Source organism: Hemiscyllium ocellatum, chromosome 33 (assembly GCF_020745735.1).
Source record: "Hemiscyllium ocellatum isolate sHemOce1 chromosome 33, sHemOce1.pat.X.cur, whole genome shotgun sequence".
Taxonomy (NCBI): Eukaryota; Metazoa; Chordata; class Chondrichthyes; order Orectolobiformes; family Hemiscylliidae; genus Hemiscyllium; species Hemiscyllium ocellatum.
Window position 1 is genome coordinate 24,391,865 of NC_083433.1, and position 23,416 is coordinate 24,415,280.

At 41.2% G+C, this 23,416-nt stretch overlaps 1 protein-coding gene across 3 annotated transcripts in view; it reads right to left on the bottom strand.

Moving 5' to 3' along the window:
• tom1 (target of myb1 membrane trafficking protein) overlaps positions 1 to 23,416 on the bottom strand; it is a 112,746-nt gene that overhangs the window by 28,496 nt on the left and 60,834 nt on the right. For all 3 annotated transcript variants that reach the window (XM_060849205.1, XM_060849207.1, XM_060849206.1), the window contains exons 5-11: positions 22,789 to 22,923; positions 19,634 to 19,762; positions 18,598 to 18,714; positions 17,368 to 17,501; positions 16,544 to 16,583; positions 9,455 to 9,566; positions 3,423 to 3,552 (exon numbers count right to left, since the gene is read on the bottom strand). In XM_060849205.1, the coding sequence (XP_060705188.1) occupies positions 3,423 to 3,552; positions 9,455 to 9,566; positions 16,544 to 16,583; positions 17,368 to 17,501; positions 18,598 to 18,714; positions 19,634 to 19,762; positions 22,789 to 22,923 (797 nt within the window). The remainder of the gene's footprint in view (positions 1 to 3,422; positions 3,553 to 9,454; positions 9,567 to 16,543; positions 16,584 to 17,367; positions 17,502 to 18,597; positions 18,715 to 19,633; positions 19,763 to 22,788; positions 22,924 to 23,416) is intronic.

Genomic DNA, 23,416 nt, shown 5'->3' on the forward strand with positions numbered 1-23,416 from the left:
GGAGGTAAGTACAATTATAAGATTTAAAAGGCATCCAAATAGGTACATAAATAAGAAGGGTTTAAGATGGATCTGGGCCAAATGTGGCAATGGTACTAGATTAATTTATGATATCTGGTCAGCATGGACGAGTTGGACGACAGGGTCTGTTTCCATGCTGTACATCTCTGACATTCAGATAAAAAAACCGTTTTAGGATTATTAAGATTCAATAGGAATGTGACTCATCTGAATACACTATGGTCAAGAACTGTAAATTTGAGACACGCTCAACAAATTAACTTGTTTCCAAGTCCTTTAAAGCATTTTAGGTTAAATCAATGGAATTTTGTTAGCAAGCATATTATCTTAACCATCATGGAATTTGCATAAGTTAACTGGCTACCATCACAAGAGTAGGACTGGTTTAAGTGTAGTCCAAAAGGAGGAAGAAAGTAGAGAGAAAATAAAATCCAGATGTTCATCTCTCTACTGTTGAGCATTTGTCAAGGAACTTAGCACTTCAGACCAATAAAAGACTATTGAGAGATTAGAATAGTTAGGTGGTTACTTTTGAATGATGCAGATGGGAGTTTTTTTTTGCTGTAGATCTCCATTTCTCAATAAAGGTGCAGTTCTGGTGCTTACGCCCTGCACGTTTTCACAAACTGCAAACACTATGGTGTCCAGATAATTGATTTGGAGAAACTGCTGAGGGAAAAATACAGCACACACCACGAATAACTCACTGCTCTTCTTCAAATATTACCATTTGATCTTTCATGTTTTCCAAAGAGAGCAAATAGGGTCTTGGTTTAACCTCTCATCCAAATGACAGTACCTCAAGACAATGCAGTGTTCGCTGTTATGGCATTTAATCTAAAGTGAAATGAAGGTTGTTCTGAAAAGAGAATTTGTACATTGGACTTCCTGGCTGAGAGGTCATTTAATTTAAGCAAATGTGGAAATTCAGGTTTTGAAATGTATTTTTTTTTTAAAAAGGTGACTGTAGAAAGAAGAAGTGGTAAAACTGCTCTCTGAAGGGGTGTTGCGCCTACTTCCACTAAGAGTAAAGGAACTACATCTCTATCTGGGGAAATAAAGAGTTCTGGGACATGGTGGCTGACGTGAAGTGCTGAGGGTGTTTGGGGTGGGCTGTTGTACTTTGACAGACATATTTGATCGCATCTGCACCAATCAAAAAGAATTATTCCTAAGTATTCTAATCCAATTATCCAGCATTTGGTCCATAGCCTTGTATACCTTGGCATCGCAAGTGCACAGCTAAATACTTAAATGTTATGAGGGTTTCTGACTCTTAACACCCTTGCTGGCAGTGAGTTACAAATTCTCACTACCCTCTGGGTGAAACAATTTTTCCCTTGCATCACCTCTTAACCTTCTGCCCCTTACCTTAAATCTATGGCCCCAAGTCACCGATCCCTCCACCTGGGGAAAATTTTCTTCTTGTCTACCCTAACTATGCCCTTCATAATTTTATACATTTCAGTCATGTCCCCTCTCAAATCTCTTCTGCTCAAGGAAAACTACCCCAGTCTGTCGAATCTCTCTTCATAAAATTTTCCAGCCCAGACAATATCATGGTATATCTATTCTGCACTCTCTCCAGTGCTATCACATGCCTCCTATAATGTGGGTTCCAGAACTGCAGACAGTAACCAAGTTGTGGCCAAACCAATTTTTTAATATAGTTCCATACTACACCACTGCTCTTAAACTCTATGCCTTCACCAACAAAGACAAGTATATAATTTGCCTCCTTATCCACCAGTACTGATCCTGAAGGGACCAGTCTACATGCACAGTATATTAGATTACATTACATACAGTGTGGAAACAGGCCCTTCGGCTCAAGTCCACACCAACCCGCCGAAGCGCAACCCACCCATACCCCCACGTTACCAATTACCTAACACTATGGGCAATTTAGCATGGACAATTCACCTGACCCGCACATCTCTGGACTGTGGGAGGAAACCCACGCAGACACGGGGAGAATGTGCAAACTCCACACAGTCAGTCGCCTGAGGCGGGAATTGAACCCGGGTCTCTGGCGCTGTGAGGCAGCAGTGCTAACCACTGTGCCACCGTGCCGCCCTCTAATCCTTATGTATTCTCTTGCCTTATTTGTCCTGCCCAAGTACATCAACTCACATCTATCCAGATTGGATTTTATTTGTCACTGATCAGCCCATCTCACCAGCCGATCTATATCGTGTAGTCTAAAACCATCCTCCTCACTACTTTACACCCACCAATTTTTAGGCCATCCATTGACTTGCTGATCAACCCTCCTATATTCAATTGCAAATCATTTACATAACCATAAGCACCAATGGCCTCAGCAGTGATCACTGCAAAACCAATGGACACAGTCACTCCGTCAGAAAAACAACCCTCAACATCACCCTCTACTTTTTGCCACACAGCCTATTGAGTATTCAGTTTGCAAAATTTCCTTGGGTACCATGGACTCTTAGTTCTGCTATCAGTCTCTCAAGTGAGCCTTGTTGAAGACCAAGTAGACCACCTTAAAAGCATTGTTCTTATCTACATACTTTGTCACCTCTGCGGAAAACTCAATCAAGTCGGTGAGACATAACACCCCTTTTAAGAAAACCAGTGTCCTTGATTAATCTCTCCCTCTCCAAATGCAGATTCTGTCCATCAGAACTGCTCCCAATATTTCCCCATCAGAAGTCAGGCTGGCTGGCCTGTAGTCTTCTAGTTTATTGCCTCACTCCTTTCTTGAATAATGGTACCACACTGGTGATCTTTTAATTCTTCAGCACTTCTGTGACCAAACAGGAATTGAAAATATTTTTCAAGTGTTCCTGCTATTTCCTCATTTGCCTCACTCAACAACCTGGGGGATATTTCATGCAGCCCTGGAGATTCATGTACCTTTAAGCCTGCCAGACTGCTCAGAACCTCCTCTGTCTAAGCTAATTTCTTCAATTGTATCACAGACATTCTCCCTCATTTCTATACCCATATTGTCCCCTCTCACTAGTGAACACTGACACAAAGCATTCATTTAGAACTCTATTGAGATCCTCAGGCTTCACGCACAGATTACCACTGTCGTCCTTAATGGGCACTACTCTTTCCCTCACTTATCCTTTTAGCCTTAAGGTAGCTGTAAAACACCACAGGACTTTCCCTTCATTGCCACAGTTAATGTTGGAGAAGTTGAAATCCCCTATCACTACCTGACTACTTTCACACTTCCTTGAATATCTGCTCTCCTATTTCTCTCGGTCTGTTAGGGGGTTTTAGTACACTCCAAGCAATGTGGAGTCATACTTCCACTTTCAATATCCATACAGCACATTTTCTGCTAACGTTTCAACCTCAATTTCCATAACTGATGGCAAGTTACAAAACAGACCTATACATAAACCAGATGGATTCGTACTCACTTCTTGCGCTGGTCAGCCAATGAGTTGCTTCTGGTCTGTGCAAACATGTCGAACTCTTCTTCATCAGTTTTTGGATGGTTGTTGTTCTCCAAAGACTTCAGTGTTCCACTCACACTTTCTCCCGCAATACCTAAAAACACACAAATCCCCAACTAATGGCACACTTATCACAAGTGTAATTTCAAAAGCCTGATTACATATCAGCTGCATCAAGTTGTCAGCTTTAAAAAGGAAACTTGATGCTGGTTTAGGGTTTGAAAGTATCATAACTTTCTTTTAACCTATCAATGTTAGTTTAGAGAAAGATTTGAATTAATTGCAGAGGTGTTATATCATAAAGAGGGGCTGTGTGGCCCAACTGGTCTGTGCCACCATTTGTGCTCCACACAAAAAACACCTCCTATTGCTCTGTATCTCACTTGATCAACACAATAACTACAAGCCAGTTTAATTATAGTTTTCAGTGAAGTTAACAGTCATAGACAAACTTTGATTAATTAGAGAAAACCAGTAGTTAAAGGTGAATCATGTTTAGCTTACTCAATTGAGATCTTTGATGAGATTACAGGGATGTTTGATGCAATTGACGTAAACAAGGACGTCCAAAAAATGATAAAGTACAAACTTGAAGCACATGGAATGAAAAGGACATCAACAGCATGGATAGGAAGGTGGCGGTGTGATTGGAAAGTACAGACTTGAGAGATAAACTTTACCAGAATGGCTCCAGGGATGAGACACTTTGGTTATACTGACAGACAGGAGAGAAGCTGAGTTTTTCCTTTCAAGAAGGTAGAAAAGAGAAGGTTGAGGAGATTTGATACAGATACTCAACGTCATGGTGGATGGAGAGTAGATGGAGAGAAATTGTTCTAATTGACAAAGGGGTTGAGAACGAGAGGGGACAGATTTAAAATGGCAGTAAAAGAACCAACAGCAACACAAGGCAAAAAGATCTGGAATGGACTGCTTCAGTGTGGAGACAGATACAATTGCTGCTTTCAAAAGAGGATTGGAAAAGCAACTGAAAAGAAATTATTTGCAGGGTTAAAGGGGAATGAGATTAGCTGATTTGCTCTTCACATGTAGCATAGTATTCGACATAAGAACACACAATTCTGGATCAGTGGTGCTGGAAAAGCACAGCAGTTCAGGCAGCATCCAAGGAGCAGTAAAATTGACATTTCGAGCAAAAGCCCTTCATCAGGAATAAAGGCAGTGAGCCTGAAGGGTGGAGAGATAAGCTAGAGGAGGGTGGGGGTGGGGAGAAAGTAGCATAGAGTACAATAGGAGAGTGGGGGAGGGGATGAAGGTGATAGGTCAGGGAGGAGGGTGGAGTGGATAGGTGTAAAAGAAGATAGGCAGGTAGGACAAGTCATGGGGACAATGCTGAGCTGGATGTTTGGAACTGGGGTGACGTGGTGAAAGGGGAAATGAGGAAACTGTTGAAGTCCACATTGATGCCCTGGGGTTGAAGTGTTCCGAGGCGGAAGATGAAGCATTCTTCCTCTAGGCGTCGGGTGGTGAGGGAGCAGCAGTGGAGGCGGCCCAGGACCTCCATGTCCTCGGCAGTTTGGGAGGGTGAGCTGAAATGTTGGGACACAGGGCGGTATGGTTGATTGGTGCGGGTATCCCGGAGATGTTCCCTAAAGCGCTCTGGTAGGAGGCATCCAGTCTCCCCAATGTAGAGGAGACCACATCGGGGGCAACCGATACAATAAATGATATTGGTGGATGTGCAGGTAAAACTTTGATGATGTGGAAGGCTCCTTTAGGGCCTTGAATGGAGGTGAGGGAGGTGGTGTGGGCGCAGGTTTTACAATTCCTACAGTGATAGGGGAAGGTGCCAGGATGGGAGAGTGGGTTGTAGGTAGTCATGGAGGGAACGGTCTTTGAGGAATGCGAAAAGGAGTGGAAAGGGAAATATATCCCTGGTGGTGGGGTCTGTTTGGAGGTGGCGGAAATGTCAGTGTATGATTTCGTTTTTGTGAAGGTTGGTAGGATGGAAGGTGAGCACCAGGGGCATTCTGTCCTTGTTACGATTGGAGGGATGGGGTCTGAGGGCAGAGGTGCGGGAAGTGGACGAGATGCGTTGGAGGGCATCTTTAACCACGTGTGAAGGGAAATTGCGGTCTCAAAAGGAGGCCGCCATCTGATGTGTTCTGTGGTGGAACTAGTCCTCCTGGGAGCAGATACGGCAGAGGCGGAGGAATTGGGAATATGGGATGGCATTTTTGCGAGAGGTAGGGTGGGAAGAGGTGTAATCCAGGTAGCTGTGGGAGTCAGTGGGTTTGTAAAAAATGTCGGTGTTAAGTCAGTCATCATTAATGGAGGTGGAGAGATCCAGGAAGGGGAGGGAGGTGTCAGAGATGGTCCAGGTAAATTTGAGGTCAGGATGGAATGTGTTGGTGAAGCTGATGAGTTGCTCAACCTCCTCGCGGGAGCATGAGGTGGCGCCAATGCAGTCAATGTAGTGGAGGAAGAGGACTGCATTGGCACCATCTCGTGCTCCCACGAGGAGGTTGAGCAACTCATCAGCTTCACCAACACATTCCATCCTGAGCTCAAATTTACCTGGACCATCTCTGACACTCCCTTCCCTTCCTGGACTTCTCCATCTCCATTAATGATGACTGACTTGACACTGGCATTTTTTTTTTATTATAAACCCACTGACTCCCATAGCTACCTGGATTACACCTCTTCCCACTCTACCTCCTGCAAAAATGCCATCCCATATTCCCAATTCCTTCGCCTCCGCCGTATCTGATCCCAAGAGGACCAATTCCACCACAGAACACACCAGATGGCCTCCTTCTTTAGAGATCACAATTTCCCTTTCCACGTGGTTAAAGATGCCCTCCAACACATCTCGTCCACATCCCGCACCTCTGCCCTCAGACCCCATCCATCAAATTTTTACCTGCACATCCACCAATATAATTTATTGTATTCATTGCTCCCGATGCGGTCTCCTCTACATTGGGGAGACTGGACGCCTCCTAGCAGAGCACTTTAGGGAACATCTCCGGGACACCCACACCAATCAACCACACCGCCCTGTGGCCCAACATTTCAGCTCCCCCTCCCAATCTGCCGAGGACATGGAAGTCCTGGGCCTCCTTCACCGCTGCTCCCTCACCACCCGACGCCTGGAGGAAGTAGAACGCCTCACCTTCTACCTCGGAACACTTTAACCCGAGGGCATCAATGTGGAGTTCAACAGTTTCCTCATTTCCCCTTTCACCACTTCACCCTAGTTCCAAACTTCCAGCTCAGCACTGTCCCCATGACTTGTCCTACCTGCCTATCTTCTTTTCCACCTATCCACTCCACCCTCCTCCCTGACCTATCACCTCCATCCCCACCCCTACTCACTTATTGTACTCTACTCTACTTTCTCCCCACCCCCACCGTCCTCTCATTTATCTTTCCACCCTTCAGGTTCACTGCCTTTATTCCTGATGAAGTGCTTTTGCCCAAAACGTCGATTTTACTGCTCCTCGGATGCTGTCTGAACTGCTGCGCTTTTCCAGCACCACTAATCCAGAATCTGGTTTCCAGCATCTGCAATCATTGTTTTTACCTATAAGAACACACAAGTAATGTAATCCGGAGCAAGAGGATAACATGTCCCTTGACCATGCTACATCATTCAATATGATCATGAATCACTTTCAGTCTCAACTCCATTTTCCCACTGGCTCCCAAAATCTCCACTTCCCTGAAACACAAAACATATGTCTACCTTAGCCTAAAATAGACTCAATTTTGGAGCTACACATTGGGTGAAGGAATTCCATAGATTCAGAAGCCTTTGAAGACCTTTTTCCTCATCTCAGTCCTGAATGATCAGTCCCTTATCCGAAGTTAGTGGCCTCCTGTATCCCATCACACTTACTCAGTGAAATAAAATCATAAAACGCATCAGAATCTGAACGGCCTTTTTAGAATCTGAGCGGTCACCAAATGAACTCCAAAGCCTCCAACAACTGATTAATAAAATTTAGAACATTCAATACTGCAGTAATCCTTTTCACCCTTGTACATTTATCTAGCTTCATGTATTATGCAATTCATCTGAACCATTCCTTGCAATATCAAATTTGACATTTTAAACCAGTGTAAAGGTTTTTTCTGTGATCCCTACTGTTATAAAATATATGGGCCCCAGTTTTCCTTGACAATGGAAATATGTTATTCACGAACGCAACATGAAGATTGCAATTCCCTACAATTTTTCAAAATTTTTTTCCATTCACCTGCAATAAACAATGAAATTCCATTTGCCTTTCTCAGAAATTATGCCATTAACCAGAAATTGAGCTGGACTAAGCTATATAAAATTGCAGTTCAGAAGCTGAGTAACTCACCCCCTGACTCCCCAAATCCTGTAAAGCATCTACAAGGCACAAGTCAGTAGAGTGATAGAATACTCCCCACTTGTCTGGGGAAGTGCAGCTCCAACAATACAAGGTGGTTGACACTATCCGGAACAAAGCAACTCATTTTACTTGGGTCACATCCACAAATGCTCGCTCCCTCCACCATTTACACTCAGCAGCAGCTGGGCGTACCACCTACAAGATGCATTGCAGAAATTCACCAAAGCTCCTTACAAATAACCTTCCAAACCTGTGACCACCATCATCAAGAACGAAAAGGTCAGCAGATACATGGAAATACTACCACCTCAAGTTTCTTGCAAGCCACTCACCACTGTAAAATATATAGCGTTCTTTTGGTGTTGCTGACTAAAAATCATGGAACACCTCCCCAACAGTCGAATGAATGAAAATGGAGTGCAGCAGTTCAAGAGGGTAGCTCATCACCACCTTCTCAAGAGGAACTAGGGATGGACACTAAATTTTGGCCCAGTCAGCAACACCCACATCCATTAATAAATATTTTTAAAAACATTACAGAGCAAGTTAACTCAAATGATTGCTTGGGACTGTTATAGGAAAGATTGGTTAGGTCATGCATGTATAATTTAAAAAGAATTGAGAGGTAATTTGTTTTTGAAACAAGACCCTTGAGAAAGTGGATACTGAAAGGATGCTTGCTTGTGTGGGAAAAACTAGAATATGGGAGTGTCGAAAAATATGGAGTCTCCCATTTAGCAAGAGACCCAAAATTTCTCAGGAGGGCAGGTGATCTGTGGAATTCTCTAGAATACAGTGAGGGCTGGGTCATTAAATATTTTTCAGTCCAAGTTCAACAGATTCTTGATTGAAAAAAAGAGTCAAAGTCTATCAAGGACATGCAGGAAAGTAGAGTTAAAGCCATAATCAGATTAGCTATGAAGAGCCAAATGGTATACTCCTGCTTTTAATTCTTATGTTTGTACTTCTTGGAAGTCACCAACTTCGTTCCACAGCTGCCTTATAGCTCAGTACGTAATCACTGCAGTGGACTGAACCAAAGATACTAGGAAGGTCAAGCTTCAAAATCTGTTTTTGGCCTCAGTTAGTAGGAGTACAGTGGAGGTGGCTACATTCAATATCGTGGTGCTGAGAAGGGAGATGTGTGGCTGGTTTGAATCTCCCAGTTTGCTATTTCCTTTCCTGACCTTCAGCATACTCTGTACCTATAAGCCCAAACCTTTCAGCCCCTTTTGACACCCATCTTTCTTTTAGAATAAGTATATTAATACATATACATTTCATACAATCTTCAACTGATGTTGACTTTATTCAGCATATAATTAGTTTCAACCTCAAATAACCAAAGATGAAACTCTATCAATTGCAGAAACAGATTTCACATTCTGCATGGGAAGATTATAGACTAAATAGTCAGAACCGTAATTTGACATACCAAACAAGTGAATCTTATTGGAATCAGTAGTAATAAGACAGAACTAGACTTAGCTGTGATGGCTCCTAGAAATACTGCCCTGGCTCAGAAAGAGAGAACTATCACCTAGATGCTGTATCAAGGAGTAATGCTAACCGTGAAACAAATACAGAGGGGAAAACAGTATTTTCACCCATTCTCTGTGTTAATAATGAAAAGAAACCAATACTTACTGAGCCCTGCTAACTGTGTTGAAAGATTAGAGGCAGTAACTGGAGTGACAACAGCTGGAGAGCTTGGTGTAAGATTGATTAAATTATCTGTGTTCTCTGAACCACTGGACACCTTCAGAAAGTGACGGAGAAGAGAAATTAAGCAACAATTTATTACAACATTGACTGCTTAATGTAAAATTAACTCAAGAGGGCATACACTGACAAATTAATTCTTAAAAGGTAGTGACAATATTATGGCTTTAAGTTTAATTTTGGCATTTTTTTGAAGGGGTTTTAAGACAGAGGTGACAAGCTGTGTACTCAAAACCAATAAAGTTAACAGCTTGTAAGGCCTTGGGGGTTTAAAGTTAGAACAATAGGAACAGCATGATGGGTGGAGTCAGACTCCCACAGAACTAGGGTTTTAGTTTAGCTTTCAGTAGTTATTGGGGTTTGAAGTTGGCTGCAGAAGCAGTTACATCTCTCGGCCACTGCGAAAAAAAACCTGGAATTCTCACTTTCCCAGGATGTTCTCCCTCTGCTGCTAGAATTGCATGTCAGACAATCTATACTACTGAATTTGCCTTTGCCAAGGGTATGTTTATGGAACTTTACTATATTGTTACTATATATCTATTGCTGGTTAAATAAACAATTATTTTAAGTTTTTCAATCCAGTTAAAGTTATACCAATGCTTCTTTCTTTTGCTTGTTTTTTAACTATAGGTTAGAAGAAAGTGTGCTTTGCTTAAAGCCGAGGAGCATGGCCAATCAAATTATATCTGGAACACAGCACCTTACACTAGCCTTTAAATAAGATAAAAGTTGGTGTTTAGATATCTCTTTGATATATTTGAAGGGGGTTTGGTCTGGTCTATAACAAATTGAGGGCTTGTCCAGGATCAAAATCTCTAATTCCATATTGAATTTAGGACTGTTGGACTCAAGGATAGTGAGTGGTGAGCTTTTGTGGGTTTTTGCCTAGATGTTGTATTTGGTTGGTTTAAACAGGACAATGGCCTCATCTAACAATGGCTTTCAGTTGCTAAGACTTTGCCGGAGGGTGGAAGAAGTCACTTCGGGTGGTTAAAGAAAGTGAGCATGGTAAAGCTTTTGGAATTGGCAACTAAGCAGACGTTGTAGATGTCTGTGTATGAGAGGAAAGGGAAGATAATTGCTGCAATAGCTTAACATATACATTTGCGTGGAATGCATTCAGAATCATTGGAATGGCTAAAATTCAATTGCACATGAAGCACCTTGAATTAATGACATGGCAAGGGAAAAAAATGAAAAGAAAGTTATCCTGGCGGAACATAAAAAGGAAATGAAACAGTTTGAATTATGATTAAAAGCAGGGAAAAGGGAAAGGAAAGGATCGCCCTAGCAGAAGACAGGGGAAAAAAAAAAGAGGGGGGGGTGAAAAAGTGAGTGTTTGAACTTAGTAAAGAAAGAAGAAAGCTGCCTTAAAATGGCAGAGACAAAGGTAGAAAAGTAAGTGTAATAATAGGCATAGTGCTGAAGAGCAAACCCATACTAGCCAAAAGTCTGGTGGGATCTGTTTAAATACAACCTAGAGTTACTAAAGTTTGATGAGCAGGATGTAGAAGATTTTTCCATTTCATTTGAGAAAATGGCTAAACAAACAAAATGACTAATGACGATGTGGGTGTTGTTGATTAAAATAAACTTGGTAAGTAGGGCTCGGTGAAGTATTTGCATCACTTTCAGAGGTGGTAGCTGGGTAGTATGATGAGGTGAAAAAGCCATCTTAAGTGCATATGAGCTAGTGCTAACAGACAACGTTGTCAGAATCTGAGGGGGGAAACTGGTCAGACGTATAAAGAGTTTGAAGGAATCAAAGTAATTTTGATAGGTGGATAAAAACATTGAAAATATATCAAACACGTGATGGTCTTAGACTGGCTATTTTGGAAGAGTTCCAAAATTCGCTTCCTGAAGTAGTGAGAACTCGTGGGAGATCAGTGTGTTAAAACTCAAGATTAGCAATGGAAATGGTAGATGATTATGAGTTGGTTCATAAATCAAAGTTTGGCTTATGACATCAATTTCAATCTGAGGGGGATAGAAATTGGGCAAGAGAAATCCTCAGGTGGTAGGGGAAAAGGCAATCTCATTGACTATATTAAAGATATTTTATCACAGGATAAAAAGCAAACTCATGAGGGGGAAAGAGACACAAGAAATCTCATGTGTTTTAACTACAATAAAGATTTTTGTATCAAAAAGCATACAGAGGAGGAGTCTGAGTGTATTGCAGTATGTTACTATCTTAAGAATTAAGTCTTGATGAGGAAATGGAGACCATCACATATTCAGGCAGATGCAAAATGTACAGGAGCTCATCAAGTTGTATTACTGGTGGGTTATAGAAAGGAAGTGTTGCAGGTAGCACATGAACTACCAGCAGAAAGTTATTTGAGTGTAATGAAAACTCAAGCTAAAGTACAAAAAAAGCATTTTTATTGGTCTGAACTGCATAAGGATGTGGTTAACTTTTGCTGGATGTGCCATTTTTGTCAGATAATAGGAAAACCTCTGACAGTGATAAAACCAGTACCTTTAATACCTATTCCTGCATTTAAGGAACCTTTTACAAGAGTCTTATTTGCATAGGACCCCTATCTCAAACAAAAAGTGGGAATCAGTGTTTGGTGACCATAATGGACGTGCCTACTAGATTGCCAGAGGCCATTCCATTTCACAATATCAAGCTAAAAGGATTGTAAAAGAGTTACTCAATTTTTGTTTAACCACATGTGGACTATCTGTAGAAATACAGTTAGATCAACGGTCACATTTTACATCCAAGTTGTTCAAGGAAGTTATGGATAGCTTCAGAATAAAACAATTCAAACCCACCATATACCATTTAGAGTCACAGGGATTGTTACAATGGTGACATCAAACATTAAAGACCACGGTGAGGGCCTAAAGCCAAGACTATCTGCTGGACTGGGATAACGGAATTCTATTTGTATGCTTCGCAATTAGGGATGCACTTAAGAGTCAACGGAATTCAGTCCGTTTGAATTAGCTTTGGGGCATGTGGGGAGAGGACATTCCTCAAATTAAACTGGACAATGAGGAAATTGTCAAAAACTGGGATAAAAAGGAATTACCTTTCAAAGGAAAATCAAAGACCTGAAAGAGTTATTACAGGTGAGCTATGTGGGAATAAACTGAAGTACTAATCTAAAAATGCAGAGAGTCATGGAGATGCACAGCAAGGAAACAGACCCTTCAGTCCAACTTGTCCATGTCAACCAGTTACCCTAATCTAGTCCCATTTGCCAGCACTTGGCTGGTATCCCTTTAAACCCTTCCTATTCATATACCATCCAGATGCCTTTTAATTGATGTAATTGGTACCAGCTTCCAACACATCCTCTGGCAATTCATTCCATCCATGCATCACCCTTTGCATGAAAAATTTGCCCCTTAGGTCCTGTTTAAATCTTTCCCCTCACACCCTAATCCTATGCCCTCTAGTTCTGGACTCTACCACCCCTGGGAAAAGACCTTGTCCATCTTCTCTAGCCATGCCCCTCATGATCTTATAAAATTCTAAGGTCACCCCTCAGCCTTTGGGAAAACAGCCGCAGCCTATTCAGCCTCTCTCTATAGCTCAAACCCTCTAATCCTGGCAACATGCTTGTAAATCCTTTCTGAACCCTTTCAAGTTTCACAACATCCTTCCAATAGGAGGGAGACCAGAATTGCACATAATACTCCAAAAGAGACCTAACCAATGTCCTACACAGCTGCAACATGACCTCCCAACTCCAGTGCTCAATACTCTGACCAATAAAGGAAAGCATACCAAACGCCTTCTTCACTATCCTCGCGACCTGCGACTCCACTTTCAAGGAACTGTGGACCTTCACTCCAAGGTCTTTGTTCAGTAACACGTGCCAGGAAATTACCAGTAAGTGTATAAGCCCTGCCTTGATATGCCATGTTTGGAAGACTGCACTGAGAAGGGGCAAGCAACATCTATGTCTAAGTTGGACTTACTCAGAGCATACTAGCAGACACCTTTATCCAAAGCAACAAAGGAAATTTTGGCTTTTGTGACACTGAATGGACTGTAGCAGTTTAAAATCTATCATTTGGTACAGAGAATGTGCTAGCTGCATTTCAAAGACTGACCAAAAAAGTCATTTTGGGATTACCAATTGTGTGGTGTACATAGACGATCTGGTGATTTTTTTAGTCACATGTGGAAGGAACTTTTGGAGCATCCATCAGAATTGTTCACTCTACTTTGGAAGGCGGGCTTTGTGATAAACCTGGCTAAGAGTTCGCTCGCAAAAGCCCAAGTTTCTAGGTCATGTCATTGGACACGGACAAATGGCTACACGGGATGTGAAAACAAAGATTATTAATGAGTTTCCCATGCCATCGAAGAGGGAAGTACTAAGCTTCCTGGTTTTGAATGAGTTTTGTTGAAAATTTGTACCAAACTTTAGCTGCGTAGTTGCTCCACTGACTGACTTGAAGTAGTGCATAAAAGTTCAGGGGACAGAGGAAAGTGTGAAGGCATTTGCCAACCTAAAAGCTGTGTTAATCATGGCCCCATTCTGAGCCATACATAACTATGCATAGTTATTCAAGATAGCTAGTCCTGTGAATGATGTGGGTGTTGATGTTGTACTCTTGCAAAACGAGAGGATAGAAATCTCTGTTGGGTATTTTCCCAAAAAGTTGAATATTCATCAACAAAAATATTCCACAATTGAGAGGAAAACCTTGAGCTTGGTGTTAGTATTGCAACACTTCAACACTTATGTTGTCAGTAATATATCTGAGAGATTGTATATATTGATTATAGCCCCTTAAAATGTTTGGAAAAATTTAAGGCTAAAACTACCAGACTGCTTAAAACCAGCTTATTAACGTAGCCATTCAATTTGAATATTATATAGGTGACAGGACGAAAGAATGTAATTATTGACCCATTGTGATAATTGTGGTGAAGGAAGACAAGAGACATTCAGTGGCAGAAGAAACCGATTGAAATGGACCATAGTATTGAATATATGCATGCTTCGAGTCTAAGTATATGTATTGTAGTGTACTAATAGTGTAAGACAAAAGGTTTTTAAAAATGAGGATTTGTAGATTCAGTTTTTTTTTAAAAAGGGGAGAGATGTAATGATATGATGGCTATAAGAGGTGCATTTTGTCCTTTTTTTCATATAAGTGAAGGGAGGTTGAGACTGAGGTACCAAGCAGTCTACTCAAAGCCAATAAACAGCTTGTGAGGCCTTCAGTATTTTTTTAATAAAAAAGTTAGAACAATAGAACCAACATGAATGGGTGGAGTCAGACTCCCACTGAACTAGGCTTTCAGTAGTTGTCGGGGTTTGAAGTTAGCTGTGGAAGCTGTTACACCTCTCCTGGTGACAGCAAAAAGCTCTCTTTTTCTCTCCCACAATTTTCTCACTCTGCTGCCAGAATTGCATGTGAAACAATCTATTTTACTGAATTTGCTTTCGCCAAGGATGTGTTTATGGGATGTTACTATATTGGAACAGTTGCAGTTTAGAAGTTAAACACTCTTAACTTTGTAAAGATTACCACTACAATCAAAGTTATACAATTCTTCATTCTTTTGATTTTATTTTAATTCGATGCATGAATAAGGTGAGCTCTGCTTAAAGCGGAGTAGCGTGGCCAATTGCATTTCACCTGGAGCACAGCAACTTACTCTCACCTTTAAATAAGAGAAAAATTAGGGTCTGGACCATCTCCTTGATTCATATGAAGAGTGTTTGGTCTAGTCCATAACAGGCAAGCGACTAAATATTTGGAACCATGCAAGCAAGGAAATGACCTCTGATATTATCAAGTTGGCAAGATGCACTTTGCAGGTGGAGAAGAAATGGATCTTACACCTATGGGTATTGGGGGCTGACCTTTCCACATTGTATACTCCCAATGTTGCATGGTGGCTCAGTGGTTAGCACTGCTGCCTCACAGCGCCAGGGATCCAGGTTCAATTCCCACCTCCGGCGACTGACTGTGTGGAGTTTGCACATTCTCCGCATCTCGTGGGTTTCCTCCAGGTGTTCCAGTTTCCTCCAAACAGTCCAAAAAGGTGTGCAGGTCAGGCGAACTGACCATGCTAAATTGTCCATTGTGTTACATTAATCAGAAGTAAATGTAGGAGAATAGGTCTGGGTGGGTTCCTCTGCGGAGGATCGGTGTGGAGTTGTTGGACCAAAGTGGCCTGTTTCCACACTGTGGGGAACCTAATCTAATCTTAAAGGAGGATTGAAGAGTTGATTGAAATGTTAAGCATTATTGACTGCCAGTGGAATGGAAGTCATACAGCACGGGAGAATCCATTCAGCCTTTCTATGCTGAATCCACTGCTCCTTCCACAACCATTTAAAATTCAATAAAAGATGTTCTCTTTCTTTTTTAAATTTATTGAACTTGCTTCCCCTACCCTCATTGCTTGTGGTTTCCAGCTCAGCGTAACCATTAAAGCATTTCTTCATTTAGCGGTGTGGTCACTCAGTGATTAGCACTGTTGCCTCACAGCACCAGGAACCTGGGTTAGATTCTACCCTTGAGTAATTGTCTGTGTGGTGTTTGCGCATTTTCCTCTGGTCTGCATGGGTTTCCTCCAGATGCTCCTGTTTCCTCCCACAGTCCAAAGATGTGCAGGTTAAGCAATTTAGCATGGCCAATCCATCTAGTGTCCAGGGATGTGCAGACTAGGTGGAATAGTCATGGGAAATGTAGGTTTACAGGGCTAGGGTACAGGGATATGGGTCTGGGTGGGATGTTGTTTGGAGTAGTCTAGGCTCGATGGGCCAAATGGCTTGCTTGCACACTATAAGGATTCTATGGTTTAACCACCAGCTCCATGCCTTACCAGATTTCTTTTGCCAATTACCATAAATCAGTGTTCCAGGATCCACAAGGCCTACATTGTACAGTACAACTGTGCTTCACACTTCGAGCAACACACACAAAATGTCATCTATCTTTAATCTGAGATATTTACCATGTGTCTGTAGCAACTCAAACTAGATAAGGTGGCTTTACTCCAAGGAGTTGAATTGTACTCACCCGATTAGTGGTATTCTGTCCAGTTCTGAACCTTTCAAACCTGAATAAAAATGTGAAAAACAATGACGTAGATACACATTGGGGACCACTAGACAAAAATACTGAATGTCTGACTATCAGTTTATGATTCTATGAGAGGGCAGAGAATTTTCAGTCTTTACAACTTTGAGCCAGAATGCAGTCAGATTCCATAAGCACCATTAGTTCTCAACCAGTTTAAAATCTTTCAAAACTCTTCAACTTTTTACTGCACAACATCTTTGCAAATTAAGAGTTACATACTGGGCATGCTGGAGATTAAAAATTGAAATTGTAACTTGACATGTTTAAACGTAGGTTAAGGGAATTGAGACTAAAATTGATTTTACATTTATTTCAATTCTAATCTCATCAATGAATTGGAAGACAATGTGCATTTAAGGTCCACAAAAGATCATAATCAGTACAACACAGTATGATGCTGTTTTTCAGATATGACAGACTGAGGCCTGGCCTGCTCTGTCAGGTGAACATTCAGAAGTGTACAGGAAGGGTATTTCTCATACCCTAGTCATTAATAACATATTCCAGATCCAACAATACTAAAGCTGATTAAATAGCCATTATCACATTAGTGGAAGGGATGGTGCTGCCCATCAGCTGGATGCCACATTCTTATGTGACCAGTGACTGTACTTTTAAAAACTGTGCTTGCAGACATCCCAAGATTGTGAAAGTTGTTTTCATATATGCGTGTTTATATGTAAATACATAATAAATATAAATATGCAAATAACTTCATGAAAAAAATCATTCAGCATAGCTGAGGAAGTGCACTAGATTACCTGTCATATCGGAGGAATATGTTATTGAGGTTATCATTGACATGCAAGAGGTCCTCTGTCACTTGCTCATTAGTGACTCTTGAAATGAGCTCCAGGATCCTCTGCTGCATTGCTCGACATGTTCTGTTCAGCTCCTGTTGTGGAAAATGTGTAATAGGTAACTGCTAAAGAACTAAACAACAGTTATATTTTCTGCAGGCATGGCAGACAAAAATTATTTCCAAGTGAAAGGTTATCTAAGTATTAAACAATTTTTTCTTCCTTCAATTCTGCTGCTCCCTGAAAATCTGGACTCCTTGTTCAAAGAGTACCAGTTACCTTCAGGCAAGTGGTTATTCTTCCTGCACAAGCCTACACAATATCAGCTGGCTAATTGGTACGCCTGGTCCAATTCTTGCCTATGATCATACATCAGTAAAAATCAATTTTCACCTCATTAATGTTAGGGTATTCAGGTCAAATGTTAATCTGTACCACTGACCGGGAACATGATTGAATCCTGGAACCTTCTAGTCCCGAAGGCTCATTAAACTTCTTGTGTTATTAAGGGAATGTTCTCGATACTTTCCATTTGAACAGAACTTAACTGCTATCAGGGCAAGTATTTACATTTTTAACATCAACTGCTATTCTCCTCCTCCTCCTCCCCTCCTGTTCTATGTTTCTGTTTATTACATAGCCAGAATTTGTGGGATTAGCAATACAAGGACACATCAATTTAAGAACATAATGTTTTATGTATGAGCTGAAGACTAATCATATGGTCATCAAGTCCTGGGTGTGGATCACTTATATCCAAAAGATGGCTTAAGAGAATTGTTGCATTAACTATCACAGATTAAAGATGCCAAGGGATAAGAACAAAATGAACCCAAGGGAAAGGGGTCCAGGTCAGAAGCTGAAGGTGAATATTTTGCAAGTTGACAGTGTATGTGGGGAACATGACATCAAAAGAGACAGCGGCAACAAAGAGGAAAGGGTCTAGATTTTGGCAATAGAACCAATTGAGGGGAGCTAAAGTTTACTTTTTTTTTTAAACTAACAATGGGTTTGGCCAGATGAATCACGTTTTTCCCCTAGGACCAGCACAATCCTATTTTTGAAAAAATATGAAGCAAAGACAGGCAAATGGATTTGAGGTGTAGATTCAGCAAAATCTAATGGAATGGCAAAAGAGGCTCAGGTGATTGAAAAGCCGGTTTCTATTTTTATCTCAAAACATTGCTTCACCTGAAGTAGTTCAAGATCGGAAGAATCCTCTTGACCTGGGACCATCTCTGTCAGCATTTCAGACATCACCTTTACATTACCATTAACAACATCCAGTTCACTGCGCAGTTTCGCAACCTGCAAAACATACATTTAAAATACAGTTCCAAAGTCAGGGATAACCAAATGGATTTGACTGCAGCTGTATTATCCCAAGTGCTACCAGCAGGTGGCGACTGAATGACAAATCATTTGATAAGTTAGCATGTCTTTATTAATAAACTAACAGTAGAGCAAGTACTTGAGCCATGATAAGACAGTTAAAATTGATTCTGTTCAACGGCAGCTAGCATTTCTAAATAGCAATGCTAATCAGTGGAAGCAGGCTGAAGGCATAGTCAGCCACGACAGAACCCCTTTTAATTACAGAATCATAGATATATGTGGGGGGGCAGGAAGTTCACCTGGCCTATCTAACTTTTGTCTGTTCTTTCACAGCCATTTAATTGGTCTCACTCCTCCCGCTCCATCCCATATCTGCGCCATCCTTCCCCCTTCAAGGGCTTATCTAGTTCCCTTTTGCAATCTACTAAAGAATGTGGATGCTACACTTTTTAAGGAAGCGTATTCCACATTCTGTGAATTCATTGTAAAATATTTAGTTCTCATATTTCTGCCAGTGAGAACAGTTTCTTTTCATTTCATCAAAATCCTTCATAATTTTGAACATTTCAATCAAGTCTTTCCTCAACTTCCTGTAACTCTACGAAAAACTATCCAGATAATCTAGTTTCTTGACCAAAGGCTCTTTTAACTGTAATATAATTCTTAAGAATAGCCAGGAAATAGTGTCTTGCAGCAGGTGGGGGAGGGCAGGGTGAAAGGAATTTCCCTTCTGTGAATGTGGTTTTCCCTGAAAGGAAGGAAATGCAGATGAGAAATGCATGCGAAGCATCAGAACCTCAAAAGAAAAACCGCATAATGTTCTACGCATCAGTGAAACATGACTGCAGTTTTGGTATTGGATTTTCAGAGGCAGGAGTCGAACTGATTTTACCTGTTCAAGGGAAGGAGTGATCCCACCTTCTGTGGATACCACAGGAATGGGCTGCTCGGAGACCGGGAACATTGCTGGCTGCACTGGGGAAGAATTTTGAGAGACTGCTGGGTCAACCTCGGGAATAGTCTGAAAAATAAAACAAGAGTAAAATGAAGGCTTACGCACAGGAGGAGGAGGAGGAGGAGGAGGAGGAGGAGGAGGAGTCCAGAAGAGATGGTAGTGGGGCAGCAATGTCTCTGAGCTTATAATCCAAAAGGTATAGACTATTGCTGCAGGGGATGTGCATTCAAACCCCATTTGCAGAACTGAAATTAATAAATAAATTCAATCTTATAAATCTGAAACAAAAGCTAGACTCAGTTTCATTGTCACTATCAGCAACTGTTGTAAAATACCATCTGGATCATTAGTCATTTGGGAAGGAAATCGGTATCTTTATCTGTTCTAGCTTAAATGAGACTCCATAAGAATATAAAATAAGAACACAAGGACTAGAAGCAGGAGTGGGTTATCAGACCCCTGAACTCTATTCTGCCATTTGACAACATCATTGCCAATCTCCTCGCAGTCTCAACTTCATTTTCCTGCCCGCTTTTCGCAACCCTTATATTCATGACTAATCAGTTTATTTCCTCCTTCATGTCCCAGCATCCACCATACTCTGGGATGGTGAATTCCACAGATCCTTTAAAAGGATAATTTCTCATCTGTTTTAAATCTGCTATCTCTTATGCTCAAAATAGGACCTCTTGTTCTGGATTGCTCCACATGAGGAAACATCCTTTTTACTTCTGTTTCTCCCCCTTCCCAATCTCCTTTAGCATCTTTTGTGCTTCAATTAGATTCCTCTCATTCTTCTCAACTCTGAAGAGTATAAACCTCAACTGCTTAATCTTTCTTCATAAGACAATCCTTTCATTTCTGGAATCAATCTAATGAACTTACTTTGAAATGCATCCAACACATCCCTCAAGTGGTTTAAAATTGTATGCAATACTCCAGGCGCAGTCTCCCTGACACTTTTTACAGTTGCAACACTAGATTTCCTCCTACTTTTTTTACTCTATCCTCTCAGCAATAAATGCCAAAATTCCACCCAGATGCATAACAATACAGTTGCCTTTTAACTGCTCTCAAAGGCAATTAGGGAACAGCAACAAATGCTGGCATCTGGTCCAAAGAAAAGACAAGTTTCCATCAGTAACATCCAGGGTTAGCAGCAGGATAAAAATCAGATGTACATTTTGAACAAATGCCTGATGTTGGACTACTGTTCCTGAATTACGCAAATTAACTGGGGAAACACGTTCTTCACACTTTACTCAGCAGGATATTGTGTAAGATTTAGGAGATTCTTTAATAACTCTGTTAGCTCATCCACTTCATTAGCTGAGCAATTATATGCAGGAAAGAGTGCTCAGCTTGATCCACACCAAGACAATTGATCTGAGCCTCGTTACAGAGTCTAGATTCATACTTTATTTAATTGAAGTGGCCAGAGTTCTATGCATCACAGCTGACTCAAATATTATTCATATTGCAGCACAAATGTCAATTGGTTTGCAATCCAGAGGACCAGACTAATGCTCAGGGAGATAAAATGGCTATTAGATTCTATTTTATTAAATTGTGAATATAACACTAATCTGAGTGATACTGACCATCCTTCCTTGGTCTGGCCTAGCCTACATGAGACTCCAGAACCACAGCAATGTTGTTGACTATTAATTGGTAGCAAGCCACTTAATTGGAGGGAAATGAGGGATGGACAAAAACACAGGTTCCTCAGTAATTTGCAACTTCACTTTCAAGTCCAAACTGTTAAGCATTTTGCCCCCACCTCCTACAACACTTTAGCAGTCCCTGATAAACCAAACCAGTCTCTCCCTAGTACCTTTGGTATAATTAGTGCCAATATAACTCTTAAAATCTGTTATTTTGATCCACTTCTTCTGGTGTAACCCCCACCTTTAGTCACAAGTGCAAACAAACCTGGGGTGAAGTACTTGCTGCACGACCGGTTTGACCAACCATTGCCAGGCCTGGCTGGACTACATACAGCAGTAATGGGCCTCCTTTTCCACTGGCAAAACCCAATTTCTTGGAAAGCTACTTCATTTATCCCCACAATTCTTGAATCTCACTCCCCTTCAATGTGTGGAGAGGCCTCAAGAACTTCTTATCATGAACAGTGAGACCACCTATTCAGCTGCCTTCGTCACACTTACCAAGTTAAACAGCTCCAAGCCACCCTAGTCTTGGGCATATTCTTGTTCTAATTTTGGTGAGCACACTCATCTCCAAGCTCATCTGGTCTCGGAGCCCCCCCCACCCCCTTGCTCATTTGACCCCATTTCAATGCAAGGTACCATTATCAAATTTCCTAATCTAGATTGCAACATCAGATAACATTATAAATTGGATACAGCCTTTGTCAAAACCACTTTCATCATTCCTCTCCTCAAAAACACGTGATGGCTGAAAACAACAAATGCTGGAGATCACAGTGGGTTAAGACACATCCGTTGAAAGCACAAGCTAGCATCGAGTCTAGAGGACTCTTCAGAGCTCTGAAGAGTCATCTAGACTCGAAACATTACCGTACTATCTCCCATGAATGCTGTCTGACCCACCGTGATCTCCAGCATTTGTTGGTTTTAGCACAGACGCCAGCATCTGCAGTAATTTGTTCCTATTCTTAACTGCTCTCGGCCTAAGAAAATTACAACCCAACTCTAACAGTCCTCAAGTTCTGAGGAGTTCGATTTGAAAGGTCAACTCTTTTTTCACTATCCACAAATGTTGTCAAACCTGAACTTCTTTGGGATACTGAATTTAAAAAAAATCTATTCTTTGTCAAAGTCCTTGAAAGTGAGATGGCCTCTCTAATCTGTAACTAATGTTTTTGTAATCCTGTCACCAATTAGGTTTGCACTGCATGCACAGGTCCCCAAACAACCATAGTCATAAACTGGATGGGTATGCATAAAAGAGAGCTGCTTTAGAAGTATGGCACCAAATACCCAAAACATCAAGGTTCTGAGAGTCACTTTCAACCAAAATAGTTTGAAAACAAAGAATCAGCCATTTTTTCAGCTGAATAAAAATCATATCAGGGCCATGACAATAGCCAGACCACAATTCAAACTTACTCGTTGAGGTGTGTGAATGGGAGACAATGCATCAAGGTCAGTCATAGGGAACTCAAGCCCTTTCCTCCTCAGTTCTTCATACACAGTCACGACCCCAGTGAGGTCTGGAGAACTCCGGAATGCATCTGCCCAAGCCTGTATCCAACAACAACAACACAGCATTAGTACACACATCATATTTATTAACACCGGTTCCCAATCTCCTCCCATTCTCTAATAATTGCATGGACTTTTCATAGGCCACCATTTGTACTGTATGATTCTTTCAGTCCAGCATACTGATGTGTTTAGACTTGCACAAAAGTTCGACGTGCAGTTTTCTGCATAAGGTATGAACTGAGAAGGCAGTGGCATCACTCCCCAATTATTGCCCCAGTTAAGTTTAGCTCCCAACTCAGATTAGGAAGCGATCCTCTCTACTGTATCACTTTCAAGAACAAGAGAATTGGAAATCGTGGTGGTAATAAATATTAAGCACCACAAGCATCCACCTAATTTCTTTGACAGATACCCCAACCTTTTGTGTAATGGTTTTGTATTTTGAAAATGATTCTGTCCTATAAAAAGGGAAGGAAACCACCTTTCTTATCTGGCCTGGTCTACCACAATAACATACTTGAGCTTTAAT